The sequence below is a fragment of the Corythoichthys intestinalis genome, chromosome 9, assembly GCF_030265065.1.
Source record: "Corythoichthys intestinalis isolate RoL2023-P3 chromosome 9, ASM3026506v1, whole genome shotgun sequence".
Classification (NCBI taxonomy): domain Eukaryota; kingdom Metazoa; phylum Chordata; class Actinopteri; order Syngnathiformes; family Syngnathidae; genus Corythoichthys; species Corythoichthys intestinalis.
Window position 1 is genome coordinate 2,909,290 of NC_080403.1, and position 13,422 is coordinate 2,922,711.

The window sequence follows — 13,422 nt, forward strand, 5'->3', positions numbered from 1 at the left end:
AATGGCTGTCAGAGTACAGTAAGTGCAAATACAAGAACAAGGTGTGAAACAGTGAGAATTATTATTATTATTTTTTTTTTTTTTAAACCTGTCATCTATAGCTCCTAAGAGAAGGAGAATAGGAATCTTCAGTGTCCTTATTGTCTGAGTTTTATATACTCCCATTCTGGTTGTTCATTATGTTTTATTTATTAACTCACCTACGCCACAATTGGATATTTTCCAGGCCAAAGCAGGACTCTCACGTATAACATAGTACACATGCACAGCATGAGCAATTCGTATCGTATTTTGCACACTATATTTTTGATGGTCTTACCGTTTTCACAACGCTTCCCAGAAGTGCCAGCGGGACGCCTGCACAGTCACGTCACTTTGTCACATAGATCACCAGTGCAGTTAAAAGGATGCACGCAGCCAGGCCCAAAGCTTCCTTCGGGGCAGTCTGACAAATAGCATACCGAAGGGGTTAATTGCTCTTAATGGTCAGTGTTTCCAAGTAGGGCATATATTTTGCTTCTGGATTCAACTTTTTTTCAGTTCCTGTATTCCAGTATTCCGGAGTATAAGGCGCACCCTGAATGAATGGCCTATTTTAGAATGTTTTTCATATTTAGGGCGCTCCGCATTATAAGGCGCAGTAGTAGTGGTGGTTGGGGTTGCATTATGCATCCACTAGATGGAGCTGCGCCAGAGGGAATTCCATGCCATGGTTAACGAATATTGAGCCATATATGCAGCACGACGGATTATAAGGCGCATTATCGGTTTTTGAAAAAATTGAAGGCTTTTAGATGCGCTTTATAGTGCGGGAAATACGGTAATCAATTTCACAGTTAAGAATGTAAATAGAATCTATATTGTGTTCTGTAATCTGTATTGCCACCAGTATTTACATAATCTGCTTTTTTGTAATGATTAGCATGAAAATGAACAGAATATATGTGTATTTACTTTCAAGGGTTGCCATCATAAAACTTACTTTTAAAAAAACAAAACAAAACTTACTGTATGGTTAACAGTTAGGGTGTTAACCATTAGGGTGGCGCTAGGTTGCTTTGTGTAATCGTTTCTTGGTGTGTAAGTACTGTAGTGGTATCATCACTGTCTACTGGTCTTCTGCAGCATGGTGTCTACGTAACGAGGGGGTGAGCTCTGTCCTTTTAGGAGCGTCCAACACTGACCAGCTGATGGAGAACATAGGAGCCATTCAGGTGAGCTTCATTTGTGCGTGTGTGTGGGGGTGGGGGGGGATACATTTGTGTGTTTCTGTGTTGTTGAAAAATGTTTATTCCGTGGTGTGTCTGGGTGTGTAAAAGGTGTGGGTACATGCGTGTGAGTTTAGTGACCAGGAGGCTCGTGCTGCCTCTCTCCCAGGAACACGTGAGCCTCTCGGTCACTTTTCTGCAGCACGCTCCACTAACTCACCGAGCCACTGCTGCTCCTAATAAGGTCATCGTAGGATCACATCTTTTACCACAGGGGGGACTTTAAGGGCACTTCCCCCTCCTGCTGATAAGATGGTACCCTATGGATGTTTCCAGTGGGTAGTGAAGTAGGAGGAGGGGGTCCTCTTCCGCCTCCTCATTTACACATTGCATTAGAGATCTCCCATTTTGAAATGTTAAGCTCGCATCTCCGGAGGGCTCTGCACTTTTCTTTGAAAAAGATACGCCACCGTGTATCATATTTTTCATAATGTGATGAAAAATTATACAAAGATTGTGACATCTTCTCCCTCGCCTGCATTTTATTTTGAATTAACACAAAACTGACCTACCTCAAATGTGAAAAGCTGCAAGTAATGCTACAACATATGAATATCTAATGTAAACAGAAAAAAACACTTATTTTAACACAAATAAAACAAGTACTAGTCCTTGTAGTTAGTAAGACACATAAGTATCACCAATAGTTGTATGTGTCGTTAAAATGATTCCACATTGTCAAAGAGGGCAATATCAAGTTTGCAAATATAGTCATTGATTCATTAAGGTGAATAATTTAACTGTGTGAGTTGCATGTTTTTCTATTTGTTTTGAATGCATCACTCACTGCATGGGTTGGGAGGGGGAGTGAAAGAGTGGAAATAACACTGGAATTCCCGGCATGTCTTGCGTTGGCCGCTTATAAATAGTGATTAATAATTACGTAGTGTATGTGTGTACTAGTCCTTTTAAAAAAATTAGCATATTGTGATAAAGTTCATTATTTTCTGTAATGTACTGATAAACATTAGACTTTCAAATATTTTAGATTCATTACACCCAACTGATGTAGTTCAAGCCTTTTATTGTTTTAATATAGATGATTAAAACAATAAAAGGCTTGAACTACTTCAGCTGTGTGTAATGAGTCTAAAATATATGAAAGTCTAATGTTTATCAGTCCATTACAGAAAATAATGAACTTTATCAGAATATGCTAATTTTTTGAGAAGGGCTAGTATATAAATACAGGTAGTCACCGGGTTACGACGTACTCGACTTACATGTTTTCGACTTTACGATGCTGGAGTCTCGTTCGACAATTTGTCTCCAGTCTTTTTTTTTTTTTTTTTTTTTCTAAGTCGCATAAACAGTACCTTATTGTAACTCACAGTATGTTATTTTTTTTTACTTTACTTTAGAAATATGACGTGTTCTGTCCTTACTAAAGATTAAGTTCAGCTTGACAGCAAACAAAGCAATTGTGGTTGTTGAAGCTTTATACTTCCTTCACTTTTGCCAATTTATAAAACTGGAATACACATATGTACTCTTATTTTTAGAATGACACACATTTTAAGAATAAAACACGACACAAGACAGTTGGTGTTCAAACGTCCATCAAGTCTGATCAGTATGTAAATTTAGTAGATTAAATTAGCCTAATTTGCCAAAGAAACGTCTGCTAGTTTACATTCTATCAATGCTAACTTATTTGTTATTCTCATAACAAATCGCTCACACATATCTACACAAACTGTAGCTCTTAACTTAGTTACAAATGCATCCTCAAACATATTGTTGGGTTTCTGGGTAAGCAGGGGACCCAAGCGCAGAGATAACAAGCAAACTGGCAGTGACAACAATTTATTGACAGGTTTGGCAGAAGGTGTTGAATTAGTCGGGTTAGCCTTTGCGGTGTGTGAGCAGGTGGGCAGGCAAGCGTTCAGGCAGGCAAGTTGTGCAGGATCTAGGGGGGAAAAAATAGCGAAATAGTAGATTTTCAGGTTTTCTGACTGAAGCAGGAGTCACAAACTCATTGAGCTGAGTTGTTGATCTGGCGATGAGGCGAGGCCAGGAACTGGCTTAAGAAAGACGTTAACGACGATCACCTGCACCTGGTCCCAGGCTCACCCGTCCAAACCGGCAATCAAGGCAGACACACAGATACACACAAAGAGGAGGAGCAGGGCTGAGGGGGCAGGATCTCTAACACATATATTAGCTGAAACAACTTACAGCCTTATGAGGGCCAAACCAGAACACAGCTGTCCTTTACCCATGTCAGACGAGTCTGCTCCTCAGTCATGCAAGGCAACAGTCCAACCGAACCGAACACTGCCACCAGAGAACAGTGTATCCTCCATCAACAAAATACAATACTTTTGGACTTCTTGGATAGTTATTTTGCTATTTCAGGGTACTTAAAGGGTTCATTCTGATTTCTGGGTGACGTCGCTATGATGTTAAATCAAGGCCAAATTATTGTAATCTGAAAAACACGATTGCAAAAAAATTTTTACATTTTTTTTCACTTTCAGATCTTATTTTTTCAGTTTAAATTTTTTTGTCCACATTCAATTTTTTTTTTCAGTTTCAGATCTTTTTTTCGCTTTCAGATCTTTTATTTTCAGTTTCAAAAGTTTTGGCCGTGTTTCAATGCACAGCCTCGACGAGACGCGTGTTGACGATTGAGACAGCCTATTAAAGCAACCCCAAATGATGCTGCCTTCAGGAAACGTGAGTACTTTGATGAACAATCACTCCACTCTCTCTCCACTTTTACGAGAAGGGTCTGACAGCAGCTTGAGCCGTGCTACAAACCACGCCTCATACAAACCACGCCCCTCCAAACCGCGGTAACTCAATTGTAACTTTTGTTATATTTAGAAGTCATTTAATGTTGGTAATCAACCATTAAAGTTGTTAAAATTGCTCCCGTTTGCATTATTTCCCTTTTGTCTACTTTTGACATGTGAAAGTTTTAAAACTGTTTCATCACAAAGATAGATTCAAGTCAAGATTTTACCGATTTAGGAGTATTTTAGATAAAAAGTTTCTCACCTTCGGTTCGCTACAACAGAGCCTTCCTGAGAAGTCTACTACTTTAAGATGGCGACTTTACTAACGCAGGCATGTCTGTCATTTCGCATCTAGTTCTATATACATGTGATATCTATGAAACGCATCAGACGCTACAATCGTAGCATCATGTGGGTGTCCCTACGACTAGCACAAACAAATGGCACCACTTTGGGTCCATTTTGCACTGATATCTCAAATACGATAGCAGCACTAACAAAATATACAGCAGAAACTAGCAAAAAGATGCTGCGTTCGTGTTTTCTATTGGAATTTGGACACATCGTTTGTTTATGTAAAACTCAACAACCTGGCATATTTTCCAATTTTTATTCATCAAAACTGACCAAGAGACATTGAGAGTTACAAAAGACAAAGCACCCCCCCTAACATTAATTTTAACTAGAGGTATCAAGAAAATGAAGTGGAGAGAGAGTGGAGTGATAATTCATCAAAGTACCCACGTTTCCTGACGGCAGCATCATTTGGTCACCAGCATCGGATCGGAACGCGTTTGTAACCTGGGGACTACCTGTTATGTATTGTTGCACCGATTCCATTTTTTCGCTGTCAATACTGTGTGGTATCGGCCAGCGCCGATACTGTACAGATCCCTAACTTATAACTTTAGCCTATATTAAGTCACAGGTAAGGGTTAGCATAAATTGGATTGTCTTGTTTGTTGTTTATTGTCATGATCATCGGTATCATTGACATTTACAAGACAGCATTGTGATAAGATTAATTCACCCGAAGGGCTGACGGGAGAAGCCTGGGCTTATTAAATCCCGTCCCCAGTAAACCAAAGGACGCAAATCTTCGCATGATAGTGTAGACATTTCACATCTTTCTTGGTGACGGTGCAGAAAAACATTGCAATTGTTTTTTTTCATGTGTTTTTCAATGACAAAAAGTAAAAGTCAATGACAAAATATACTTTTATTGTAGTATCCACAACCCAAAAAGCCCTTCAACCCGACACTTTCCTCTTCAGTCTCCCTCGCACACCGCTGGATAGCGGTAAAGAAAAACCCTCACGCTGCTCTTTATGTGTTCATTCTTTAATCCAACAAAAAACTACTCCACCAAGCGACATCCAAAAACGTAAACAGAAGAGCAAATGAGATCCAAAAACATAGAGTAACAAGGGAGATTAATTCAGAGTGTTAAAGAGGTAAAGCGCTGAAGGTCAAAAAATCGTTTGGGCTCTTATGTTTCCTTGTGCCTGCCTACGCCAACTGACTCGCCCAAGCAGCTCTCGCTGCCCATTTATATCGTACGACGTGACGTCACAAGCCCGTCCCACTAAACCAAACAAGCAAATAACAACTTGTTTTATGAAGCAAAAATAAATTATTCACAATTAGCCTGAATAATTCACTGAACGTTATTTAGGCACCTACATTTATATTTTCATTTATTTATTCATTTATTTTTTAGTTTTGGCACTCCTGTAATTCCAATCTTTTGTACTACTTAGTACTGACACAATAAACTTCTAAATGTTCTTCCTCCTCAGGTTCTCCCCAAGCTGTCGTCATCCATCACACACGAGGTGGATAGCATCCTGGGCAACAAGCCGTACAGTAAAAAGGACTACCGCTCTTAACGCCCGGTAGCCGCAGCGCGTCCCGCCTTTTTGCCTGATCCTCCGTTTGCTTGAGCTTCTACAGAGCGAGACCCCCCTCCCTCGGCCCTCCCAAACATCCCAACCCCACTAAACCTCAACCTTCCTGGCGCATGAGTGTGGTCGCACCAAAAGGCCACCGGGGGGCTCCCTCGCTCACACTTCCAGGGATAAGAAGGGGAAAAAACTGGCATCTCGAAGAGATTTGCAAATCAGACTTTCAAAAGGGAAATGAGTGAAAAACATAATAAGCACATGCTGACTTGAGTAGTCGGATGTTATTCTGCCACGCGGAGCAAGCTGATGGTCATATGTGAAGAACACATGTTTTCGTGTTATCTTCTACGTCCTCTTGTGTTGGTGTCTTTGTCTGATAACAATCAGCACTTTAGTATGGTCAGTGTCGCTACTCCATTCTTTGCAGACATTGCACGACACAAGAAGTTTCCTCCTGGTGTCCTGACGTTCTCTATCTTGCGAGTTATCTAAATTGTTTTATTATGATGCTTCGTACTCGTGCTGCCTTTTTTCAACCCCATTGATCCCCCTGTCGTCCTGTTAAGCAGAGTTAGCACCCGGCTAGCAGACCTGCGTCTTTCGCGTTAACTTTAGCTTAAATGTTTAGGTCAAAGATGCGGACACTTTGGCACTTGTTCACTTTCAGTAGGCGTTACACTGCCTGTGTTTTAAGTTTTTAACTTAAACTGGAGAATCAGCCATCCTGACTTTTGTTCCCATTAGGGTGTGAAAGATGCCTCATTAGCTAAAGGAAGGGGTTATTCAGGCTCCTTTTCTTTTTTGCTATCAGTTTGTGTATCTCACTCTTCAGCTTCTAATGGAAACGTCAGTTTTAAAATAAGAGTGGCGGCCATGTGGCACTTGTTCACCATAAGGAGATGTCAGTGTGTCTGCTTCTTAGCTTTAACGTCAATGTTAGCAAAAGAATCATATGTACCTACAAAGTATGCTCGGCCTTCTCTATCTGAGAGGGTTAACATCCCATCGTATTTAGCTTTAAATTGTTGTTCTAATGGAGGGCGAACTAAACCTTTTTTTTTGTTTTTTTTTTAAATAATACATTGTATATGCACACACTAGTCAAAAACTCAGTAGTCCAATTCACTCACTGCTATGGGTGGCGATAGACATCCAAACCATTTAAACGGTAGGGCTGGCTGCGATTTGCGAATGAGTGGTCATTTAGCACTAACTGTGCCAGTTAAATTTGATTTGACATCAGTGTTGTTTTGGGGAGCCCTTTTAATTTTCTTGTGGACGAAAATACTTTTTAGTCTTAGTCATATTTTAGTCATTTCAAAATGTGTTCGTCTTCGTTTAGTTTTAGTCGATGACATCTCATCCAAATTTCTTCTAGTTTTAGTCAACAGTTAGGCAAAATGTTTTCGACTGTAAAATTCAAACGTTTTAGTCCAAGATAGAGGTTTCCAACAATTTAGAATGAATACAAGGACAAGACAAACTTGATGAAACACACTCATCAGGAAAAACAGTACATCTGGTCATTTCCAATTAAACCTGCCTGTAAACCATGAACTGTATGTAGAAAAAAAAGTTTTAGATTGGCATTAGCTCATGCTAATGCGAATTCTACGCTAACGCTAGGAGTTAAATTTAGCGTCTCATGATCACTCAGCACAGACCTTTAAAGGCTAAAGCAGCATTGCATATTCTCCCTTGCCAAGATAAGAAAACATTCTTACCATGTTTCCAAACAAGCATGATGGAACGCAGCCTAGCTTTAGACCAGGGGTGTCCAATTCCGGTCCTCGAGAGCCCCTATCCAGCTTGTTTTCCATGTCTCCCTCCTTCAACACACCTAAATCATATTGTCAGGATTGTTATCAGGCTCCTGCAGAGCTTGCTGATGGGCTGATCATGCGATTCCTCTTAGGCTGTGCTCCATCTTGCTTGTGTGGAAACACGCCAAGATCTGTTTTCTTATCTTGACAAGAGAGAATATGCAATGCCGCTTTAGCCTTTAAAGGTCTGTGCTGAGTGATCAGCAGATGCTAAATGTAACTCCTACCGTTAGCATTGCATTCGCGTTAGCATTAGCTTCAGGGGTACCCAAGTCCGGTCCTCAAGAGCCCCTGTCCAGCTATCCATATTGTACATGGAGTAAGTCAGCTTACATCATAGCAGTGTTTGGGTCGTGTCACTCATGTGAGATGTGCAGCGCCTCTCTCCCACTCTCCTGACCAGATTTTAGGATGTGTCTAAAGCAGGGGTGCCCAAGTCCGGTCCTGGAGAGCCCTGCTATGATGCAAGCTGACTTACTCCATATACAATCTGAAAATGTCATGCATTGTGAACATATGACAGAAACTATGTCACATTTTTGTATCGTTCTCATCTCGTCAGAGGAAAATCAGCATTTGTCTCGTTATGTTCTACTCTCTCAAGCCACGTTTTTAACTTTTCATCGTCATGAAAAAAAAATTTCGCCGACAAAATATTTTTATCACCATTGTTGACGAAAACAACACTGTTTGACGTCTATCGCCAGCAATGGCAGCCAATGAGTTAATACTGCGTCTGCAGAATAAAAATGATGCGGAATAATTAAGCATTCTACAAGAGCTACAATTTCACCCTCTGCAACTGACTGGAAGTGCTTATGCCTGCTAGTTTGCCTGGTTTGTTAAAGTGAATCTGTACTAACTGCAACTGTATCAGGTTGTCATCTAAATTAATTCTTACGTTCGCAGATACATTTTGACTATTAAACCGCTTTTCAAATGAAAAGTTGTTTAACAACTTTAACAATGCATAAACAGCCATCAGCCAGGTTTTTGTGAATAGCTAAATAAGAGGTTTTGTCATATTTGTAACTAGTTGCTGAGTATTTACTAACTCTGTTAGTTGGCAGGAGTGGTTGACTGTAAAAGGCTTCAAAATGATGACAAGTAGTTGTAATAGTTAAGAAAATAATAATTAACCATAATAAAAATAATAATAATAATGAACACCCTCTTTTGAACCACCTTGAAAAACCAAAGTATAGTTTGTAGACTTGGGTTTATTTCCCCTTGAACATGAACATCGACCACACAAGCAGCCATGTTGGCCATGAGAGAATGTTATATGCTTTAATGTTTTAGCTTTAACAGCATCGCGACTAAGCAGCTGTTTTTGCTAATGTGCCTGTGTCTTAATCTTTCATGTTAGCTAGAAGCATCTCCCTCAGACGTTACCATTTTTGCCATCTTAATGTTCTTTGGTTTTGTTAGCTTTAGCGTTAGCTACTTAAGCAGCTGTCTAGGATCTTGTTCACCATCAGAAGTTTTTATAACATGACCACATCTTTACTTTTTAGCTTTAGCTTCAATGTTGGATTCAGCAAGAGGGTGTCATGTTAAGCACATGGCATGACATTCAAATAGCTGATTAAAGCATTTTCAGAGGTGTTCCTTTAGTTTTCATATTAATTCAGCTTCAGGGAGAAGAACAACACAGCGTCTTTACCTTCAACATTAGTGAGAGGAAGCAATCATCTTGAATGGCCATAAAAAGGTTATTCATTTACACAACTGTGTGTAGCAAACATCTTTGTTGTAGTTTTCTAGGCCTGCAATTTGAGTGTTTTTGCTGTACTGTGTCCCACCTGCGGAATGCGAAACAATTATAGCCCCTTTGTCACAATGTTTTTTGTGTGTGTGCAGAAGTCAGATCACAGTTTTATTCATATCAAGTTGACATTTTGTGTACATGCTGTATATGCTGAAAATTACAATACATTTTCTCACATTTAGTGCCACACAGTGTTTAAAATGTGGTGTAAAATCTTTAGAGTCACTTTTTTTTGCACATTTAAAACATTATTTAGCAACTTAAATATTATTTTTAAAGTTTTGGACCTGATTGTTTAAATCCAGAACTAAATATTTAATTTAAATCTTAAATTTCTGTCCTGCATCCTAAATGGTAAAACTGGAAACGGTTGGAACTAAATATTTAGCTTAATATGCAAATTTACATGACTGGAGACCAGAAGTAACATATAAAAACTGGCACACACAAAATACTCTTTAAATAGTTTCTCCTAAATGTGTATTTTAGCTATGTATTGTTATAATCACAATGACTCATGTCCAAGAGCCAACCGACTGCCACCGTTGAGTAGGTTTTATTCATTTTTAATAAATGTAAACAGACAGTCTGAGTTGCTCCAGCTTTTATTTTGTTACTTCCGGTCTCCAGTCACGTGAATTTGCATATTAAGCTAAATATTTAGTTCCAACCGTTTCTGGATTTAACATTTAGGATATAGGATATAAATTTATGATTAAAATTAAATATTTAGTTCTGGATTTAAACAGTCAGGTCTAAAACTTCTTATTAAAAACTAAACATTTAAGTTGCTAAATTGCGTTGTAAATGTGCAAAAAAAAAAAAAAGTGACTAAAAATTTCACACCACGTTTTAAACACTGTGTGGTGCTAAATGTGAGAAAATTATGTCGTAATTTTTAGCATGTACTGCTTTACAAACGGCGCCCCATAAACATAGGCCCAAAATGGTCAGGTTTTTCCCAGTTTGACAAAATGAACTAAAACTGATGTCTAGCATGTGCACTAATATGCATATGAAGTATCCGAAGAATCTGAGGATGTCCGGGGGAATACATTGGGGCCATTGAACAAGTACCACACTTTGTCATTTTTAGTTGCAAGTGTAACCTTGGTATGACCAAGATGCTTTGGCAACTTTATATGAGGAAGAGACTTTATTTTGTGGCAGCAGCTCAGGGAATTGAGCAGGTGTTTTTGTGGCTATGTGCTGAAGTGTGAGTGTGTCAGGATAATTTTTGTCGGGGGGGTGCAACCTTACAAAAATGCCAATAATGAAGGGAAAATGTGTTGATGACCATAAAACAGGAAATGGAATTTTAAAAGTACACGCGTAGCGCATCCTTGCAGCTCAATACTTTATAAGCAATACATCTTCATTAAACATCAATTTAGCACGCAAATTAATCTTAAAGAGCAGCTGCTGGTGTAAGTAGCATGGCTTGCTTTAAAGTTTAATGTAGTAACTTCACAGCTACTACTTGATTCTTAATTGAGAAAATTTACCAGATAGCCAGTAGTTGACATTACCAGAGGTGGGTAGAGTAGCTAAAGACTTTAATCAAGTAAGACGAGCGTTACTTCAAAATAATACTTCTCAAGTAAAAGTAGTAGTAGTAGTAACTGCTTACAGTGTATCATTTTTTTAAACAACGGTATGTTGTTGTTGTTTTTTTCTCACACAACATATGAACTGTTATAATTATACTTCACTATATCACATGACCATATTAGGGCAAAAAACTACACAAAAATCATCAAATTCTAACTAGAAAAATTAAAACATCCTCCGTCCAAACAGCAAGTGTGCCCTTTAGTGGAGGAAAAAACATTTCCTAGCATGAATTAAAAATTAAATAAAAACTGGGAGAAAGGTTCAAATAAATCCACGCTTTCAAGTAATGTTGACTCTGTGTTAAGTAGTTTTTTTAAAGTGCTTTAAAGACGCCATGTAATTGAACAGGCTGGCATGATCACATGACTTCCAACTGCAAACCTGCCTGCATCTGGTCAAGTGACTGTATTGTTAGGTCTGATTGGTATAATGGAGTTATGTGATTATTGTTGCGACCTTTCATCGGTGGAACTGGTAGAGTCACTATTTGGCAATAATAAAGTCAAATCTCAGCTGCGTTTCAATAACAGTTTTATTCGCCCTCGCTCACTTGCCCTACGCGCTCGCTCACCGGAGAATCCCTGCTGCCATCTCAAGGGCTGTTCCGTTTCTTTAAACAGCTGAAGTGAACTTTGTGAGATCGACCCTTGAGGGCTTAGCGATCGAGTCAACAACGATGGTCACTTCAGAGTAGTGTTGCACTGGTACCATTTTTTTGCCCCGATACCTAGCTGTGCAGTATCGGCCGATACCACTTTGTTTGAAATATAATAGTATATTCAAAGTGAATCCATTAGAACTTTTTATTGCATACCTGGTATGGGTGACAATAATTAAATACACCTTTGGCTCTCAAAGGTCAAAATAGTGCTAAAATTGTGAAATTAAACCATGTATAGCACTATCCTAACAGTAGGAAAGTAAAAATACAGTAAATGAATAATGAATAAGCTTTTTTAAACCCTGAGTTTTGGCTCTTAAAGGCCAAACAGTGCAACTTTCATGATATTATAAGTAATAATAGTTGACCACAGCATCCTGTCTCTCTATTAGCCTCCCTCTGTGTGCACCAGCAGCAACACACACTTGGCCACGTAGCTTAGCTTACTTTGCTTACTTCGACAGCACTTTAGAAACAGGTCTCAAATTGCTGCGGCATTCCTTTCAATAAACGACAATAAAAGTAAAGTAGACAAAGTGAGCTGACCAGGGTTTGTTGCTCCGATCCAGTCCCCTTTCTCTTGGTAGCGGTTGCTGCTGTTGTAGCCTCAAACTCTATGTGTTATAATACTGGACCCGTAAATGGTATCGGCACCCTCTTTGTTGGTACCCACCGATACCACCATTTCGGGCTGGATCGCCCCACCACCGAAACTGTTATCCGTATCGTGCATCTTTACTTCAGAGCTGAATATATATACCACAATGCATTGCTGTGGTGCACGAAAAATATGTCGATAATGATGCCCAAACACAGTTGACTGCTCTCTATTTACCACCAAAGAAAAAGAAAATAAATTAAGGCGCCAGCACGGTGTTTGAATATTATACCAAATTGCCTTTCCAATTGTTAAATTCTTTAGACTGTCCGTGGCAGTTATGGCCGAATGTATGGAATCACAGGTGTGCTAAAATTCAAAAAATAAATGAACAAATAAATATAAAGTGAAATTAATGAATAAATAAATGAAAATATAAAAAAATATATTTGATTATTTTACTTTTCGTTACAAACGTTAAAAACAATGACAATTTTTGTCATTGACATTTCTATTTTGTTACCTTTTCTATTTTGCTTTTGACGAAAGGAATGGTCTGTGAAACAAATGACGTTGGCAGGGACTGAGACTAACACTAATGTCAACTAAACTTAAAGTTGGTTATATTTTGAAATGCAACCCTAATATTGAGACTGCAGAGGAAAAATGTAGCAACTCTAGTGTAGACAAAGTAGCGGAGTAAGAGTACCGTTTCGTCTTCACAAATCTACTCAATTAAAAGTAAAAAGTATGGCGTGGTAAAACTACTCTTAAAAGTAAATTTTTCCTCATAAACTTACTCAAGTAAATGTAACGGAGTAAATGTCACACGTTAATACCCACCTCTGGACATTACACATCGCATCTGTAAAGATATTCTCCGTTAATTACTCTAAAAAATTAAGAAATACTACTATCAGGGGCACAAAAAGACAATGCATTACCACAATATGAACATATAAACAAGATATTGACTTTCGACAATCGCTGACACCTTCCTTCCCTACAAAAGAAAACATATGTTTAAAAAAAAAAGCAGTAC

At 38.7% G+C, this 13,422-nt stretch overlaps 1 protein-coding gene across 6 annotated transcripts in view; it reads left to right on the plus strand.

Annotated features, from left to right (window-relative positions):
- The window catches only part of kcnab2a (potassium voltage-gated channel subfamily A regulatory beta subunit 2a), a 289,080-nt gene extending 281,513 nt beyond the window's left edge, over positions 1-7,567 (plus strand). For all 6 annotated transcript variants that reach the window (XM_057846284.1, XM_057846285.1, XM_057846281.1 and 3 more), the window contains 2 exons: positions 1,126-1,214; positions 5,809-7,567. In XM_057846284.1, the coding sequence (XP_057702267.1) occupies positions 1,126-1,214; positions 5,809-5,898 (179 nt within the window). In that variant the 3' untranslated portion in view covers positions 5,899-7,567. The remainder of the gene's footprint in view (positions 1-1,125; positions 1,215-5,808) is intronic.
- Positions 7,568-13,422: the final 5,855 nt, after the last annotated feature.